At 38.7% G+C, this 18,374-nt stretch overlaps 1 protein-coding gene across 2 annotated transcripts in view; it reads left to right on the top strand.

Annotated features, from left to right (window-relative positions):
- The window catches only part of APBA1 (amyloid beta precursor protein binding family A member 1), a 61,550-nt gene extending 43,372 nt beyond the window's left edge, over positions 1-18,178 (top strand). Inside the window, exons 6-13 of one of the 2 annotated variants that reach the window (XM_019555166.1) lie at positions 1,127-1,159; positions 2,241-2,327; positions 3,320-3,505; positions 7,005-7,184; positions 7,941-8,153; positions 13,344-13,463; positions 14,517-14,657; positions 15,072-18,178. In XM_019555166.1, coding sequence (XP_019410711.1) covers positions 1,127-1,159; positions 2,241-2,327; positions 3,320-3,505; positions 7,005-7,184; positions 7,941-8,153; positions 13,344-13,463; positions 14,517-14,657; positions 15,072-15,143 — 1,032 coding nt within the window. In that variant the 3' untranslated portion in view covers positions 15,144-18,178. The remainder of the gene's footprint in view (positions 1-1,126; positions 1,160-2,240; positions 2,328-3,319; positions 3,506-7,004; positions 7,185-7,940; positions 8,154-13,343; positions 13,464-14,516; positions 14,658-15,071) is intronic. The other variant, XM_019555167.1, reaches the window with a different exon arrangement.
- Positions 18,179-18,374: the final 196 nt, after the last annotated feature.

Here is an 18,374-nt window from a genome sequence, read left to right as displayed (position 1 = left end):
TAGAGTTAACTGGTGCAGACCGATATGAAATATTCAGTGCATTTATGATCCAGAGATCTCTGGACCAAATTATTAGTATTATATTATCATATAGAAAAAGACATGATAGTTCCACATACAAAGCACACACCGCTAATTAGCGGAATTGGAACAAAAATGGAAATCTGCCAGCATGGAGAGTATTGCACTTATCCAGTAAGAAGGATCATAAGAGCAAGCCATCAGATTTCTTGGATTTTTCCTTAACCTGGTAATATTTGCAGGCCATTTATAAATGGTTGCATGATAATGTGACAAGAATTATGATTATTACTGTGTGTTATAATATAGGATCTCTTCTCATGAGCAGGATAGAAAGTGCCTTTGGATATAGCCCAAATACAGATTATTATAGTTAAAAGTTCTACAGTAGCAGACTGTTTCCAGAAGAGATGTAGAGGGGGTGCTCCCCTCCCAGAGCAGACATTTGGATATATCAAGAATAGTCTGGGAATATCCCTGTTCAATTTGTGATAGGGGGATCTGGTTCCCAAATTCATGATCTTAAGGTTGGCAGAGGTATACCTGGGGTTGTGCAAAGGACAGTTTCAATATAACCTGTTCTGTCATTATTTGGGGGGGGGGGGAGTTTTAATGTTTTTGACAGTATTTTCCTTTTTGTTTAGTCTGTATATATTGTTACACAGCCTTAATCTAGGAACTTTAGACTGGAGAGAGCTTAAATATTTATGGTTCTGGTCCTTCTCTCACTTATACCAGTTTTACAGTGATGTATCTCTGTTTAATTCATGGGAGTTGCACATGATTTGTACCACCGTAAATGAGAATAGGCCCTCTATTTTTGAAGGGAAAAGAACCCACAGAAATCTGGTTTTAACAAGTAACCTTTAAATTAAAAATGCCTTTTTAATTCTCTTTCTTTTCTTTACGTTCTGAAACCTATTGTGGTAAACGTGAAACATTTTTTTCAACAAAAAAGGGTGGGGGGAAAATCCAAGCAGAGACTAACTTAGAACAGCTACTAGACAAAGCCCTGGCACTAGTGTGTAGACCCCTGCTTGACTTTGAGTCTCTTCAAGTTCTGCTCTAACCATTCTCCTATCTCTGTTTATTCCATGCTAAGCAGATGGCCCAGAAATTAGCCAAAAGCAGGAAGAAGGTGCAGTACAACCTCCATCAGCTTGGTGTTATGCCTGTTCTTTTGGTTTTTATTTATTTATTTGTTTGTTTATTTGCCTTTCTTGCTTTTGATTTTGTGTTTTTATTTTCTGCATCCAGCAAATTTTTGTTCAGGTTTGTTTCTGAGTCACCACACAAGTTGACATTTCTCAAAAATCAGTTGCCTAGCTGGCCATTTTTTTGTTGCTTATCATTAGCCATTTCATGTTAGAAATAGGGTAAAGATTGGATTTACCAAATGGAAACAGGCAGTAACCAAAAGTTCCTATTAAAGAAACAGGAATGATATGACGAAGGTTCTACTTCTGTAAAATGTCAGACTAAAAGAAATGACTTCTTTATTTCATCCCTCTATAAAGAGTGTTTTTGGTCAATTTGCAAATATATTAAATTGCTGGATGCAAAAAAAAAGTTTACGTATATACACACAATTATACACTGAGATTGACTCATACTTTAATAATCTGTTTTGCTTATGGAGTTCTCGGGTGCTTTTCAGCAAAGCTGTTCAGTTTTAAAGTACAAGCATTTGCTCTGTGTCTTTACAAAGGTACAACTTCTGGAGTGGGTTAATGCTCTCACATTCTATTCTCTGACCATGAAGACCCTCTTACCAGAACTGCATTATAAATTGCTTAATCTGCACCTGCTACATGCATATTTCCCACAGCCTGAGCGGTTGCTGTCATTAGCTCGTATAGAAACCCTCTAGGCAAGAGCTGCCCATAGTCCTGTTATTACTCATTTGAAAAACCTTTCTTAAAGATGCATACATGTTAAAAGAAAAATCATTTGGATTTCCATGGAATGTTTATACAATTCATGATGCACTGTGTTTTTTTATTGGCTGCAGGATCAAAGGCTGTAATATCTAATCTAGCTTGCTATCATGAACCTTTATATAGTTTCCATAGCTTTGTGTTTAGCTTCTGCAATCAGACACTCTATTTTGCATTGCTGTTCTGGTGACTGTGTCTTGGTGCGCCCCTGTTTGTGATCTAGCATTGCTATGAAGGATGTTCTCTAAAGCACAAATTGACTCTAATCCATTTCATTTACAGGCTCCAGAAGGTGAATCTCAACCAATGACTGAAGTGGACCTCTTCATCTCGACACAGAGAATAAAAGTATTGAATGCAGACACACAGGTATAGACAAAGAGGAACTTTTGCCAGGATTGGCACATATAATTGGCTACATCCAGATGAAAGTGGATGAGAGTTCCCCAGGGAGAACTAGCGGTGGTGCGCCTTGTGCCACCACTACTTGTCCCCGAGGAAGACCCATGCCTCATGTGCTCTGGCCCACGGCAGGTTGCTCCAGAAAGGCTAGGGGTGGCTGGGGCCAGCACTGGGGTAGCCCCAGCAGGCTTAGCTGAAGTTCTGGGGGCCTCCTGGGGCTGCAGCAGCAGCAATCTTGCCGCTTGGAGCCTGGCCAGCAGCCGCAGCATGGCACCAGCCAGCCAGGCTCCCATTTTGAGTGGCACATGCTGCCTCTGCATGCACCACTCTGCATTTTTTTTAGTGTGTTTTTTTTTAACCTCTGGATATCCAGGAGTCCAAAAAAAAACCCCTGCCCTGATCCCTTGTTCAGAAAACAGCTGAACATGCAGTATGTGGCGCTGCAGAGGTGTCTGCAGCTCCACATACCACACAGCTGAGCTCATCTGGATGCAGCCATTGAGAACAGATTAAATAGACCTGCTGCTGGGATTCTTATTTAAACTAAACAGTTCATATTACCTCGTTTCAGATAGCCTGGTGCCATAATTTGCTCAGTGTCATTTATCACCAGGTTACTTTAAAAAAGCTTGGCTTCGATGGCTAAATTGACATCTTTAGTCCTCTGTATGCAGTGCAGGTTCGAACCCTCAAAACTGGGTCTTTGTCTTTGAGGTTGTTTCACCTCAGACATAGTAGCATTAATTAAAAAAAATAGGAGATTTGGTTCATTTAGTGAAAGAGAAGCTGCTGCTTCCTTTTGCTGGTCCCTATTGTAGAAGAAACATAAAAGTTATTATGTACATATATATATAATTCCAGTTGTTCTTAATATGTTATTAGTATTTTTTTCATAATACCGCAAGTATGGTGAGTAATTACACAAAACAGACACTGATCTTAGTATTTCTCTTCCCCAGGAAACTATGATGGATCATCCTTTGAGGACTATTTCCTACATAGCAGATATTGGAAATATTGTTGTACTGATGGCCCGTAGGCGAATGCCACGATCTAATTCCCAGGACAATGTGGAGGCATCTCACCCTTCCCAGGATGGAAAGAGGCAATACAAAATGATTTGCCATGTCTTTGAATCTGAGGATGTAAGGAATTACTTTATTACACAATGTTACTGTCTTTGGGCACTTATACACATACTTTTTTTCCAGCAGTGCGTCGGAGATCCACCGCTCAATTAATTGAGTCTGCTCCACACACAAGCTGAGGTGAACTGCACTGCACTACGTGCAGTTATTCAAACAGCAAAATGTGCGTCAATGTGCAGAAAATGACAGCAGTTTACTTTTCAACTAAAGCACCTCCGAGGCACAGCCACCTTTTCAAAGAGCCCAGCGCTGTGACACTCGTGTGTAAAAATGCCCTTTGACAATATAAGAAGCATTTTAAATAGAACTGAACTCTCACAGGTGGTCCTGTGTGTTTTTTACATACATAATAAGAATCAGTCTGAGAAGAGGAATGCCCCCCTCCCCCCTCCTATTTTGGGCTTTAACTTTTGGCTTTCAAAATTCACAAAGAGCCCCCATTTATAAGAAGCAGTTCTCATTGTTTTAAAATTTATCTTTCTTTTCATTCTCAGTGTAACACTTTCCTCAGACATTGAGAGGCTGATCCACAAAAAAATAGTTAACTTCATATTCATTTTACAGCATCTCTCATAACAAGTGATTTTTAGAGGGGACTCATAGCCATGAGCATTGTAATTAGGACTATAGATTCATGCTGTGGAAGTGATCTATTGTGGATACTGGAGTTGAGAAAGATATATTAAAAGCATTTCAGGAAACCCAATCAATAATATTGTGTATACATTTCTTAAATACCCTGCATGCAGACATCTCAGAGCAGATGAATAACTATTTCAAAAACCTATGTTGTGACTTTACAATGTAGAGGGGTAATGATCTGTTTTATCTACTCTGCTGTCCTTGCTGTTTGATGCCAAAATAACCAGGAAAGAAATACCAGCCTACACAAGTTCGAGTTTAATATTTTAAACTAATATGAATAACAAAACCCAAAAGAAAATAAAGCACTTAAGCAAGTCAAATTAAATGGGTTAATAACAAGTCATCAGTTGGTCTCATTTCCCATTCATTTAAAATAAAATATGATTCCATAAGATTTGGAGAAGGGAGTAAAATTTGGTTTGTTGTCAACCCCACCCAAGTTCTAGGATTTTATAAGTCCCAGTGGCACCTGATATGTCAGTCAAAGGCTGATGAAAAGAGTGTCAAATCACTCTGAAGTTGAAATTAGCATTTAGAAGACAGCTCTGATGATGTTTGAGGAAGCCTGCCTAAATTACATGTGGTTAGGCAAAAGCCTATGTCTCTTCTTTGCTACCATGCCATTCATAGAGTTCTGTAGGAGATTTTCTAGTAGAGTTCAAAATTGTACTTAATCACCTAACCAAAATCTAGGTGAAAATAATAATGTCTCAGAATTCAAACACCTCATGAAACATGTACATGTGAGATCTTTCAGACAGCAAAGTTATTTAAGTTAGGGATGTGTTAGAGGTATTTGAGAAACTAGTTGCAGACACTAGTTCTCAGATACAGTCTGTGGGTTTTATCCATATGTGCTCTCTCTGTCCCACTACCAGTCACCTGCTGGAGTGAAAAAGAAATACATAGCAAAACATTTCAAGGCATCCAGTTAGTACCAGAAAAAAGCAAAGACAGGAAGTTGATTCTTATACAGAATGAGAGTCACAACTCTGTACTGTCATTCAGCTTCAGGAAACTGATGTGTGGATGAAAGTATTACCTAGTGTTTTGGGGAGCGGGGGGTAGAGGTGGCAGGAGGTGCTCATCTCTCTAACATCACTGGGTTTCTTGACTCATTAGAGACTGTTGTATATGTGTCTAGCGATGCATGTTGTTCATGGTGCAAAGAAAGCAAAGGTCTATTTAACCAGGCATAGTGGCATCACACACCCAAAGGCCAGAGCACTCCTTGTTATGAAAATAGAAGTCTGGATAGATCTTCCTTTTCCTTTTTTTCAGGGATTCCTTGGATTAGGTACTCCCCTTCTGATGGCCCTCGCATCACCTAATGTGGTTTAAACCTGCTCATGTTTGTGGAAGTGCTCAAGCTCCCCCTAGCAGTAAATATTAGCTTGAAAAGCCCTGAAAGTCAGGAGATCCAAAATGATGCTGGCATTTAGTCAATTTGGCAGGTCTTTGAAAATATTTTGAAACGTCTGAAGAAATAATATTAGCTGTCCTAAGTCACGAGCAATTCTACAGACACCGTCTCAACTATCTGACAAAAAGTAGTACCTTGAAAATCAGAAAAAATAGTGTTAGTAAAGAGCTAGAACCAGAATGTCATTTTACCTGTGAGAAGCAGAAGCAGAGAAACAAGCTTTTGGGCACAAAGTGCCCTCCCCACTTCCTGCCTGGAAGCTTATCTAGTATCTCCCTTCCAGTGATACAGTTGGTCCAAAACATCACCAAAAAAACAAACCCTTGCTTCTTGCATATGGAGGACCATCTTGGCTTCAACTTTCTGTCTTCCAGCAGCAAAGAGCCCTGCCATTCCAAAGGTTGTATTAGCTTAAAATTTTTAATGCAAAAATCCATATGGTCTTATGGACATTATCGTTACAAGGACTGTTAGGTAGCTCCAAAAGTTTTAGTTTTAAAATGATCTTAATCGATACAAGAATTAACTGGCAAGCATTACATCATCAAACAATGGGTAGTTGATAAAATTTGTCTCCACTTTCAATAGTTCTAATCGAGGAACACTAGAGGAATGAAATGCTTAAATGGGGAAAAAAGCAATCAACAGAGAAATAGATTTGATTTTTAAAACGTCTACTAAGATAATCTTGGGCAATGGAGACTAAACGGTTAATATAGGCCAAACTTTTAAAAGAGCTCAGCATCAGATTTCCAAATGTTCTCCATCTTCTAACTGGGAACAGACTTTCATAAAAGGTTGGCTCCCAGGATTTTTGTTTTATTGTCTACATGGCAGTTGAACTCCTGAAAAATCCAGCCCAACAAGTTAGCATATATGTAACTGGTACAGCACCTCTTTAAATGCCAGTGACCATCTATTGTTACCAGTGGAATCCAGCACCAGCTTGAGAGTAGTTTAAGATCCTTTCAGTCCTGAGATAAATTGAGGAAACAATTAAGGCCTGCTGTCTTTTTCCATTAAATATCTTCACATACAGCTGGCTTGTAAATGGGTGGAATGGCTTGGACTAGAAGGCAGAATCATTTGAGAGCTAATGTTCTTACTTTACACATTCCTCTTTCAGGTTCAGCTACCTTTATGGTTAGTTTAACAGTTCCCTTCAGTGAAAGAAGGGCCTTCTATTCTTATTTTTCATTTGAAAACGCTTGCCTTGCTGAATTAGCTAAATGAGCTCAAGAGAAAATGTTTGATTTTGTGTGTGTTATTGTTACAGTGGAAAAAGTTGTCAAATAGATGCAAAATGCTTAACTATTACCAGGTAGGGACTATTACCATTTTCAGCATGATTAAAATGGGGGAACAAGATAATTTTTTGGTGCTGCATGTTTTATTTACTTTTTTTCTTTTCTTTGGAAATCACTATAGGCACAACTGATTGCTCAGTCCATAGGCCAAGCATTTAGCGTGGCCTACCAGGAATTTCTGAGAGCAAATGGAATAAATCCAGAAGACCTAAGCCAGAAGGAGTACAGTGACCTGCTCAATACCCAGGACATGTACAACGATGACCTGATCCACTTTTCCAAGTCTGAAAACTGCAAAGATGTATGTGCCATTCTTCTCATAACAACATATTAGGCTCATCTGTCCCAAATGCAGCCTGGTGCCGGTAACGATTAGAAAACCATTAGAGTTTCCCACAAATGACTTCATTAGGACAGAACATCCTCTTCCCTGCTAGGATACCCTCGGGCAATTCTGTTCTAAGAGTACACAATGAACCCTAAATTTATCAGCATTAAAATGATTTCCCATCTGTTCTGTGCTCTTTTACCAAACAGTTTTCAAACACATGGGACATTGCACATCAGTGCTGTGGGCTTAAAACAAACTGTTAATACAGTAAACAACATAAATTTTATGGAGACATTGTGGTGGGTGACAGCAGTTGTCACCAGGTTTGTTTTAAAATTCTATAAATTTTCTGCTTGTTTTATTAATATAGATGAACCAGTGTACCATTTCAGTGAGCAAGTTATTGCTTCCCAATCTGTAGGAACTAGTGCATTCAATCTCTGATTATGCTTCATCCTGAAAGTTTACCCCCACCATCATTCCCTGCTATACACACATGAGGTTTATTATGTGCATGTGACTTTTATGAGGCAAAGGCTTCTTATGTAAGAGACCAATTTATCTCAAATTAAGACGGAATTCCAAAATTGTTGATTCATGTGCCTTATTATTTTTGCCTTGAATTGGGAAGGAGACAAAGTGAGGGAGAGGAAGGAGGTCTGAACATATTTGAACATTGACTGTTTTAAATCTTAGAAGGATGTGTATTTTTAACTCCTGATTCAGGTCTACATTGAAAAGCAGAAGGGAGAAATTCTAGGTGTGGTGATTGTGGAGTCTGGCTGGGGATCCATCTTACCCACAGTTATTATAGCCAACATGATGCATGGAGGACCAGCAGAGAAGTCTGGAAAGCTAAATATAGGAGACCAGATCATGTCAATTAATGGTACCAGCTTGGTGGGCTTACCTCTCTCAACATGCCAGAGCATTATAAAGGTACAGAGAATATGTTTAAATCATATGGAAACAGCAGTAGAATGTGAAGGTTTTAAAATTAAAGATTCTGTTATGTACCCGTGCTTCTTAATATACATTTTATAGTAGGATCCATGATCTGAAAGCCCTTCACAAGTTTACTTGCCCCTGTGAGAGAGGAAAAGTCACCATCCCTATTTTGCAGATTATGAAATGAAAGTGCAAGAGAAAGCGACTCACCCAAGGTCACACAGGAAGTCTGTGAAGGATTGGAGAATAAAGCCTTGACCTCATCTTTCCCTCTCTGCTATCATTTTTGCTACTTGATTCATCCTTCACAAGGTTCAGAAGTATTCAGGAGCAAGGGTCAAATCCTGAAGGCATAAATATTTTTGCCATAACTTTGAGCAGAACTTCCACTGAAGCTGATTTGAAGCTTTGCTTGAGTAAGGACTGACAGAAGGGGGTTGGGGATTTGCCCCATGGTAATGTGACTGATAAAAACAAATATAGCAAACTGGAGAATTGATTCATTTTCTCTTTCCAAATTATTTAAATCATGTTTGTCTTCTTTGTAAGCATGGAGTTAATTTGTAGATATTTTGAGGTGTAATTTGTTTTCTTAACTTCACTACACTTGCAGCTGCATAATTGGGAGTGTGCTGTCTAATTGACATGAGAATATGTAATTGCAAAAAGCAGGCAAGTCAACTGGAAAAGAGCCTGTAGGGCAGTGGCTGTGTATAATAGAGCAGGCATTCAAACATCAGTGTTCCAGGGAAGGGAAAAAGATGCATCAACTGAGAATGTCATCAGTTCCTCAAAATTGGATTCAGGGGTATTTATTGGAATAAACAGCTACTGTACAGTTGCTGTACCACAGAGCATGTAGGCACATAAGGCAGGGCATGCTCTAGGGGTGGGAGGGGGGCACTTTATTTAGAGGGGCTCCAAGAGTGTCTCATGTATTCAGGGTCCCACGCTTCAAAATGGTGGCAGGGGCACTTTAACTAAAGCTCGTTCAATGAGCTTTAGTTAAAGTGCCCCCACTGCCATTTGGAACTGTCAGGACACTGAATACATGAGACATGGATGCACCCGACCACACTAATTAGCACGCTTCCGTACACTGCTCAGATGCACTGTAGTTACAGCGCATAGGGGCAGCATCCCCACACGTCTACAGGCAGTCATAATCTGGTGCTAGAAATCTTTCTCTAAATCAGCCTAGCAATATACTTGGTAAAATTGGATATTTTTTTCTCATTCCTGCCAGGTGATTTGTTACATTGTTTGTCTATTTTGGACTAAATTCTTTGTGTGTAGCAATCCATAAAGTAAATATCTTCCTGCCCCTTCCATCTCGTCTCTGTGAATGGTGTGTGTTTGACTACTGAAATAAAAAAATGCTAAGAAGACTTAAATTATTTGTTTCAGAAAATGAAAACTCTTTACCTAGGCAATTGTATAGAAATATGTGAGGTAAAAAGCCCTGCAAGTCTACATTGAGTGGGTTCAAATCAGAACACCAATTACTGTCTCTGTCTTCAAACCCTGGTAAAAACAGTATAGTTTCTTGGGGGAAAAATTCATAATTTTGCCTTTTGCCTAGAAATAAATCTGAACATGTAGGGATCTAGTCAGTTGTTTCCTCTGTCAAGGGGGTTGACAGAAAAAAAGATCCTTGTTTCTCTTGGGAATGTCGCTGTCACAAAAAGGTTCAGATGCTTTAAAAAAAAAAAAAAAAGCAAAAAATAACCATCCAACTTAAGGAGATCTGTCCCATGTTGTTATCAGAATCCTCAATGTTCTCAAACCTGCCATGTTGGTCCTAATAGGATATTAATGCTATGTTATCTCCAAAATTAAAATTATTTTCACCCCTCCTTCAGAGCCATTGCAAATGGACTGCTGCAATGTTGTCTTGAGAAACTCCCTGCTTCCTCGTACAGGGCAACACAGCTGTCTCATAGCTCCAGAGGAACTGTTCTGACATATATTTCTATTCCTTTCTCACTGCCACATTCAGCTGTTGTCATAGGAACTGGTAGTTATTAATTGTGCCCTTTTAAATGAGAAGATGGCTTGTAGACTGCCATAAGGAGCAGCACACTGATTAGGAGCTGTTCATCCATCAGTTCTGAATCACATAAAGGCAAAAACCAGTCAAAACACAGTCGGAGGTTGTGCAGGATCTTATGATCAATTGCAAAAATTCTTTGATATGTTATGGAGAGGGCATAGAACGTATCATAATTACATTAGATTTTTTATTTAGATTTCTAAATTCTCATTACTAATCAATCATAAACAAATTGCTAGCTGACAGAGCTACCAAGAAACTTTCCAGTGTGGTGGTGTATTCAACAATGGCCCTATGCTTCTTTCAGCTTGGTCCATTTTCTAAAGTGTTTGAATCATTATTTAGGTCAAATGCAAGAGTTTTTCTAACTAGCCAAAATTCCTAAGAGATAAGATATTGTAAACTTCACGAGTTTGAAAGATAAATTGTATCTGGGAAATCTGGAGGTTATTAAGGGTCACTTAAAATGTTTTGTTTGTTTTTCTAAAGCATACGAAAAACACAATGCAGTTGCATACTTAGTATTGTAGGCATGATTAAATGCAAAATGGGTAGCTTCTGTTAGTCTTTTACTGTACATGTTGTCCTGAAGGCAAATTGTTCAATGGTAAATAAGCCGTCATTTAATACAGCTACTGCAGTACACATGGTAAATAAAATGCAGCCACCAAATGTATGGCATGGAGTAGACCAAAAAAAGATTTCAGACCTTGTGTTCTAGTGAGGACCAGATGGCTTGGAACGGCCTCTTCTGACTTCATAATCCCATTTTCATTTGCCGTCTTTGCTTCCCAGGGCAGCCTTGCCACTTGCAGCCAACCTCGATTAATGAGCTGAGCAGAGTGTAGTGCTGTGTGGAAACCAGAGGTGAAATGCTTTGGCAGTTGACATCCTCCAGAGTTTGTCCCCTCAATCCTGAGTTTGTGTTTAACTGATCTGGAAATTAATTATTAGATGCGTTGATATAGGAAAATAGAGCCTCTTGGGTAGGAGAGTAAGATGGCTGTATGGATCTTTCCATGTTAAATATAAACTAAGTAATCACCCATTTCCCAAATTAAGATCAAACCGAGTGTGACCAGACTCATTTCTTCATTATAATAGAGGAAAAAGTTCAAGCTGGTTTTAAATCACATTTTATTCCATTTGTATATGAGTAGAAAAACTGAATAACATCTCACATTTGTTCCCTTCATTTTGGAAAGACCAGTGGGCTATATCTATGAACAGGTGAATAGGCACAACTAAAATAACCTTACACAGAAATGGATAAAACTAGTAGTTGATGGTAAAAGTCTTCTCCATTTGCATTAAAGCAGAAGTACTAACTCTTCCCAAATTAATCTGATCTCTGAAGAAAAGCAGGTCAGTTACATTCTACAAGAGAGAGACCTCTTCTTTCCTGTGTGCTACAGGAACTATTTTCCCCCATACAGATTCTGTGAATAAAGATTTCCCTCTCCTACTTTTTGATTCCTCTACTTCATGGAAATGGAATTCCATACAAACTAGAATGTCCCAATAGAGCAACCATCTAGTCAGCAAAAGCAACAGGGAAAACTGTATGGAAGAGACATAGGGAGGTTAGCATAATTCCCACTCCAGATAAGGTCTTTTCAGATAATGAGTAAAATCCCAGCTCTGTTAAAGTCAGTGGGGAAAACTCCCATTGGCTGCAGTAAGTCCCAGATTTCACTCTTTTGTTTGTGTAATGAAGTCAAAAGCAGGTATCAGTATGTTGATAAGATAGTCTTGGTCTTCTTGCATGTTGATGTAGCATTCTTTTTGGGTTAGGATGAGTTTCTTGAAGGTTGTCTTTGCTCATAGCTTGCTTGGTACATTGAAAATATTGCCTGTCCTGTGCATTGCTTGGGCAGAAGACTGCATGGGTGCCTCCTGAGTCTGGGGGGGCACCAGCATAGTGGCACATGACCAGAGCGGGTGGTCCCCCAGTGGCTAGCTGGTGACCAGGGAGGGGGTGCCCCCTAGCAGCCGATCGCCGAGTGTGCCGGCAGCACAGTGGCGGCAGAAGTGCCAGCACTTCCACATGGGGCACAGCGGAGAAAATTTCAAGAAGGGCACTGTGCCCCCTACCAGCTGGAGTGCTCACTGTCTGGGGGGGCAGCCACCACTCTCGGGGGGGCATGTGCCCCCCCAACATTCCCCCTATGTGTAGCCTATGAAAGACTGTATTCAAGTGCAGAGAAATATGTTTTGAGCACTGTAAGACAAGATACATAAACCTACCCCTAGTATTAATCTGTAGGGAAGAGCTCTGAGGACTTTGAATTATATATAGGTATGACAGAGACAGTTATCTTCAGTTTTATTATTTTTTTCTGTTTTTGTTTTGTTTTTCCCAAATTTCAGAGTGAAATATAAGCATTGCTTATACAAATGATAATAAGCAAGACTTCTGCTTGTTGAATTGAATACTTGCAACCAGGAAAGCTACTTTATGCAGCTATCTTATTGCATATTTAAGATTTATTGCATATTTAAGACTTTAAAAGTTTCATATTTAAGTCTCTGAATCAGCACCAAAACAGCATCGAAATTCCGAAACAGATTCAGACAAATCGAAATGGAACAGTGATCCGAAACACTGAAACGAATCACTGTCCCTCCAAAACAGCCAAATCCAAAATGGAAATGAAAGATAGCCATTTCACACAGCCCTAGTAATCAGGGCAAAAAATTGCATATTTAAGACTTAATTTTCATAGCAGACTGTGTGGTAGTTTTCTGCTTACTTGCACCGACCTACTTCTTTTTCTTTTCTCTGCTGTTTTTCTCTTTTTCTTTTCTCTGATTCCTGTAGAACAACATTCTGTGTTCCACAATAAAGAAATTGCCCATAGGAAGTCTGAATTCTTGGCAGTTTAAGATGACTCTGTCAAAGTTGTTGACAAGCAGAGGTTGACAGTGTTCCACTCATTTCACAGGATTGTCTTATTGCTTGTGTCTGGTACTTAATTAAGGGTCCTGTTTCAGAAGGATGCATATGTAGCAAACTGATTAAATGTTAACGGGGAAATAACACTGAAACTATTGCTTTTTTCCATGCCAGTTTAAATCTGTCTCAGCATATCTACAACCAAACTTTTCATGGTATTATTTTTTTAAAGGGTTTGAAAAACCAGTCCCGGGTTAAGCTGAACATAGTAAGATGTCCTCCAGTAACCACTGTCTTGATCAGGAGACCCGACCTCAGATACCAGTTGGGCTTCAGTGTACAAAATGGGATTGTAAGTAGCTTCCAGTACCTTTAGTTTTGTACTGTGTTATTTACATATCTGTGGCTTTTTTTCCCCTGACATCTCAACTTGCCAAGGGCTATGCATACATGTTAGATGAAAGATCAAGACAATCAACATGTTTCTTTCTTCAGCAGTCAATTAAACTAATTCTTTCTTGCCAACAAAAGGCAGAAAAGAGATGTTAGTTCTGAAGTAGAGTATCAGTCTACTAGAGGAGTAAGCAGGACCTTCAAAGTAGGCCAGTGGTTTTCAACCTTTCTGGGCTTGATGCAGCCTTTGCTGGACTTGAGGCACCTCTCCACAACTTTTTTGAATTGAGTGGCGCCCAATTTCAAAAACCATTTAATATATTACACTGCTTACTTCCTTGAAGGGGTGCAAGGCCAGGGGGGCAGGTAATCAGACAGACAGAGATAAGCCTGAGCTTGCTCTTATATGCATAGTTACTCACATCTCACAGCACCATTCAAAGGATCTCACAACACTCTAGGATGCCACCCTGGTTGAGAATCCCTGGAGTAGTCAGTGTACAGTCTGCATCATTGGTGTGTCTGACTGAATTATTATATGTTATTGAAAGAAAGAGAGCAGCTGTCTTTGATTTTTCTTTTATTGTAAATAATGAAATTCTAAATAGTATAGACCTACCCAGTCATCTAAATAATAAAAATGCCAGTGTCTGAATGGACTGTAGTTTTCAATGCCCATCTTCTTTTGTCTTGGACATTTCTTGATTATTTTTTATAATCTTTATACACACTTTGTAATAAATATTCTGGTACTAGACTTCAGTAGCTCCCAACCTTTTTTTCCCATGCCCCGCGGCTGGGAGTGGAGTGGCAGCCCAGAAGTAAGGGAGCTCCCACAACCCTCATTGTACTCTGGGATGGTATTTTATTATTTTTAACAAGTTCTTGGAGACTAATGCCTATAAGCTTGGAATGCATCATGTGTCATTGATGGACAAACGCAGAGGCTAAAGTCCCTCTTTTTCATGGTTTAACATGTTTAACACTGATAAAATTATACTTTCTCTTCAAGATCTGTAGCCTTATGAGAGGAGGCATAGCAGAGCGAGGAGGAGTCCGAGTGGGTCATCGGATCATTGAAATCAATGGACAAAGTGTTGTAGCAACACCCCATGAGAAAATCGTTCACATTCTCTCCAATGCAGTTGGTGAGGTAGGAGCACACTAAGCATGGTATTCCAGGTTTCAGCATTGTTGCTTTTTCTGTCCTGTCATCCACATGTAAATGCTGGAAAAGCACAGAACTAAACAGGAAGGCTTATTTTATTATTTTTATATAGTGTCTAATAGGGAAGTCCTGAGCAACTGTTTGTAAGGTTTGTGAGGACTCAAAATATTTTGAGTATCCAGCCCAGTGAATTTTATCAGAGGCAGGCCTGAAAACACTCATGCTCTTCATCTCTACTGTGTCATGTCATTAAAGCTACTTCTTCCCCCTTCTCTGCTCAGTTCCTTCTGTAGACACAGTATAGATCCTGAGCAAGAGATCATCCACATCCTTTTATTGCCAAGGCTTTGCAGCACGTGCATGAGGAGGTTTGCTTAACCTGATTTTGTTTCCCCTCAGATTCACATGAAGACCATGCCAGCTGCCATGTACAGACTGTTGACTGCACAGGAGCAGCCGGTTTACATCTAAGGCCCATACCTCATCTTCACAATGTGCATGGAGGATGTTTTTCCTCACTAGTGGTTGTGTTTCTAGTGCTGCATTTCTGTGTCTCCAGAGACATCTCTCTTTCTCTCTCTCTCTCTCTCTCTCTCTCTCCAACATTTTGTTGCGTCCAGGAAAAACAATATCCATGAGACGTTTTTTGTTGCATCTCTTTATGAGTAAAGCTTTATGTAATTCCTCACAGAATAGAACAATAACAACTAAGGACTGACTACACTGCTTCAATACATGAGCAATTATATTTCTATGGCTGTACTTTGACGATTAAGTACATTCAGTGTTACTAAGTTAGAAAGCTTGCTTTACCAAACAAATCAAATCATAGGGTAAAGTTTTCCTCTTGGACTCCAGAAAGATGATTTTGATTCACACTGTTATCCTTGTACGTGCTGCATTTAACATTAGGAGCAACGAGCTCAGTGCATATAGGGAGAACAGAAAACCAGGAGGAAATTTTTGCCTTAAATGAAGAGCTAATTGCCTGTGAAGAATGAGTGAGTGAGTAAATGAGGATGTGACAAATTTCATCTTTCAAATACACATCTTTTATTTTCTTTTATCATTCATTCTTCAGGATAAAATGACCACAAAGGTGGTTTATAAGTTGCTGAAAGACGTAAGAGTTGCTTTTCCCACACTAAGAAGTACTGGAGATGCACTTTCACTGTTTGGTCCTAAAAGTATCTGGGCCTTCAGCTCTAACCCCTCCAAAAATGCCTTTGTGTTTAGGTATAGCATGTCTTTAACCTAGCATCGCCTTCCCCTTCAATTTCAGAGATTAAGAATAGAGGAAGTGATCTATTCGTATTCAGATACATTTTGGGGGGCTTACGCTGAAAATCTAAATTGAATTTCTTATTGGCATACATGGGAGCATGTGTTGTGGTTGGTGTATCTACATTTTTAAGATGTGTGTACTTGATTTTTATAAAGTTTAAAAGAATAGGTCTGCACATAGTTCTAAGTAGTTTTGCTACTCTACGTCAGTTTTAACATATCTTTGGTCCAAAGACTGTCTTATTTTAACAACTTTTTCCTCTGAGTCATGACCTAGGTAACAGTGGGAGAAAATAGTGGGGCGGGGGGAAGAAATTAATTTATTTTGTAATTTATATACAAGTTAATTTTAGGTTCTCTACATGTATGACACTTAATGGGTATGTGTATGTACTATATGCACTTGTACAAAGAAGAAATGTTGTAGTAGGGCTGCATGAAGTCAAGAATTTGAGTGGTCTCTAACATTTGTGTTTGGGGTAGGAGGGGGGTGGGTAAAAGAACAAAATGGAGCAACTCTTTTTCCTCCAAAAGAAGAGAACTCCCTTCCATGTAGCTATGTTCCATTAGAGCTATGTAGGAGCATTTTACACTCAAATAGAACCAGAAATTTAAACCAACCTAAATGCCTTGAATTTAAAGCTCCATTTTTGCTGCGTCTTATGCAAAGACTTAATGTGATAAAATCACAGGAGCCAGAAAAAAATCCCATTCTTCTTTTTTGAGTGTGGGGTGGTGGTCATAACCTTTTATTTCTCATTTAATGAAGGATGGACTGTGCAATATAAGCAACATGGTTATAGACTGGAGATGACATTGAGAATTGTCTCCAGCAATTTTATGGGTATATATAAATATACAAAGGTGTGAATTTCTGATAGGTGAGCCATGAAAACTGCCTTTATTTGATTAGTTGGTTACCATCTATTGTCAGAAGTTCAAAACAATGGGATGAGTGAAGAAAAAATAGCTTTTCAATTTCAAGTGGCAGTAAAAATATTTAAGGGAGCTATTGGAATGGTGCATAAACTATTGTAGTAAGTAAATATGTTTTTGTGTAAAAGTACATGTGAATAATAATTTGATTTACTGCGGTTTTTTCTTATTATATAATTTAACCCCAATCTCTGGAAAAGCAAAATTCACAAGAGAATGGTATTGATATTCCTGGTTAGTATATACCTCTGCCATCAGACTCATACAGCTAGATTGTGAACGATATAGAGTTATAATTTGAAGCATCTGGTTTATGAGGATCATATAAACAACACTTTTCATAATTTCTCATATATATAGTAATATATGTAAATATGATATATACCATGTATAATTTAGATGATTATATACAGTGCAGCCTTTCCATAAATTGGTTAAGTGAAAAGATACTCTTAAAGGCATAGATACCCCATTCTTGAGTCCCAGCAATATTAACCCTTGTTAATTTGTCATTTGCGAGTCTGTCCAATCCAGAACAATAACAATGGAGGTCCCACTGGAGGATCTTTGTATTGACTTCACTGGGAGATGGATCAAGACCTCAGTAAACAAAAGTACATATGGCTGAAATAATGAATGATTTTTAAAATCCATAGCCCCTGTCTTAAAAACATAGTTATTTCGAACCACCCAAGTAAGCCATTGATGCTACACATTCATACTACACGTGTAGTATGCTCATTCATACTACATATGTGAGTCACATTAAGCAAGTGAGTGTTTGCAGGGTTTAATCCTACTGTAGAATTTCAGTCGTTCTGTTACAATAGGCTTTATTAAGATTTTAACAAAAAGAGATATATGCACTCCCAGCTGTAGTCTTGGAAACAACCAATTTTGGTCTGCAAAGGGAAAGACTGTTTCAATAAAAAATATGAACTCAAAAGGGACAGATGAAACTACTCAAGTATATTTTCCACTGATATTTAAAAGATACTAATGCTCCAGTTCTAAGTGTTATTGATGAGTGAAATTCTCCATGGTTCAAAGGAATACTCCACCATTTTACATTCCCTCTTTTCTGAGAAAGGTCTGCAAAGTTGTCCCTTCCTTGCTCTCTACACAATTCCTAACTCGTCAGTGTTTACAATAAGGATGGAACGTCTTTTTTTACTTTTATTAGCAAGTTTCACACTTGTTTGTCTGAATCTCAGTTACTATTTAAGGCTTGGCTAGCATTTCTTGAGTGCAGTATTTTGGTTTTGTTTTGTTGGGGTTTTTTATTTTTCTAAATGAAACGAGTTTATGAAGACGGCAGCGTGGGTGAGATCTCTTGTATATATTTAGCACAGTACCTAGAATATGAAGTTGTACTATTGTTCTGTAAAGAGGGTGAATAGAAATTATTGTAAAGCGTTGGGAAAAGTATAGTATTGTATTTGTAACAATATTGTTCTTTGTAAACACTAAACTCAATGATCT

The sequence above is a fragment of the Crocodylus porosus genome, unplaced genomic scaffold (genome assembly GCF_001723895.1).
Source record: "Crocodylus porosus isolate Cpor-Errol unplaced genomic scaffold, CroPor_comp1, whole genome shotgun sequence".
In the NCBI taxonomy this organism is placed as follows: Eukaryota; Metazoa; Chordata; order Crocodylia; family Crocodylidae; genus Crocodylus; species Crocodylus porosus.
This window is presented reverse-complemented; position numbering and strand designations above follow the sequence as displayed.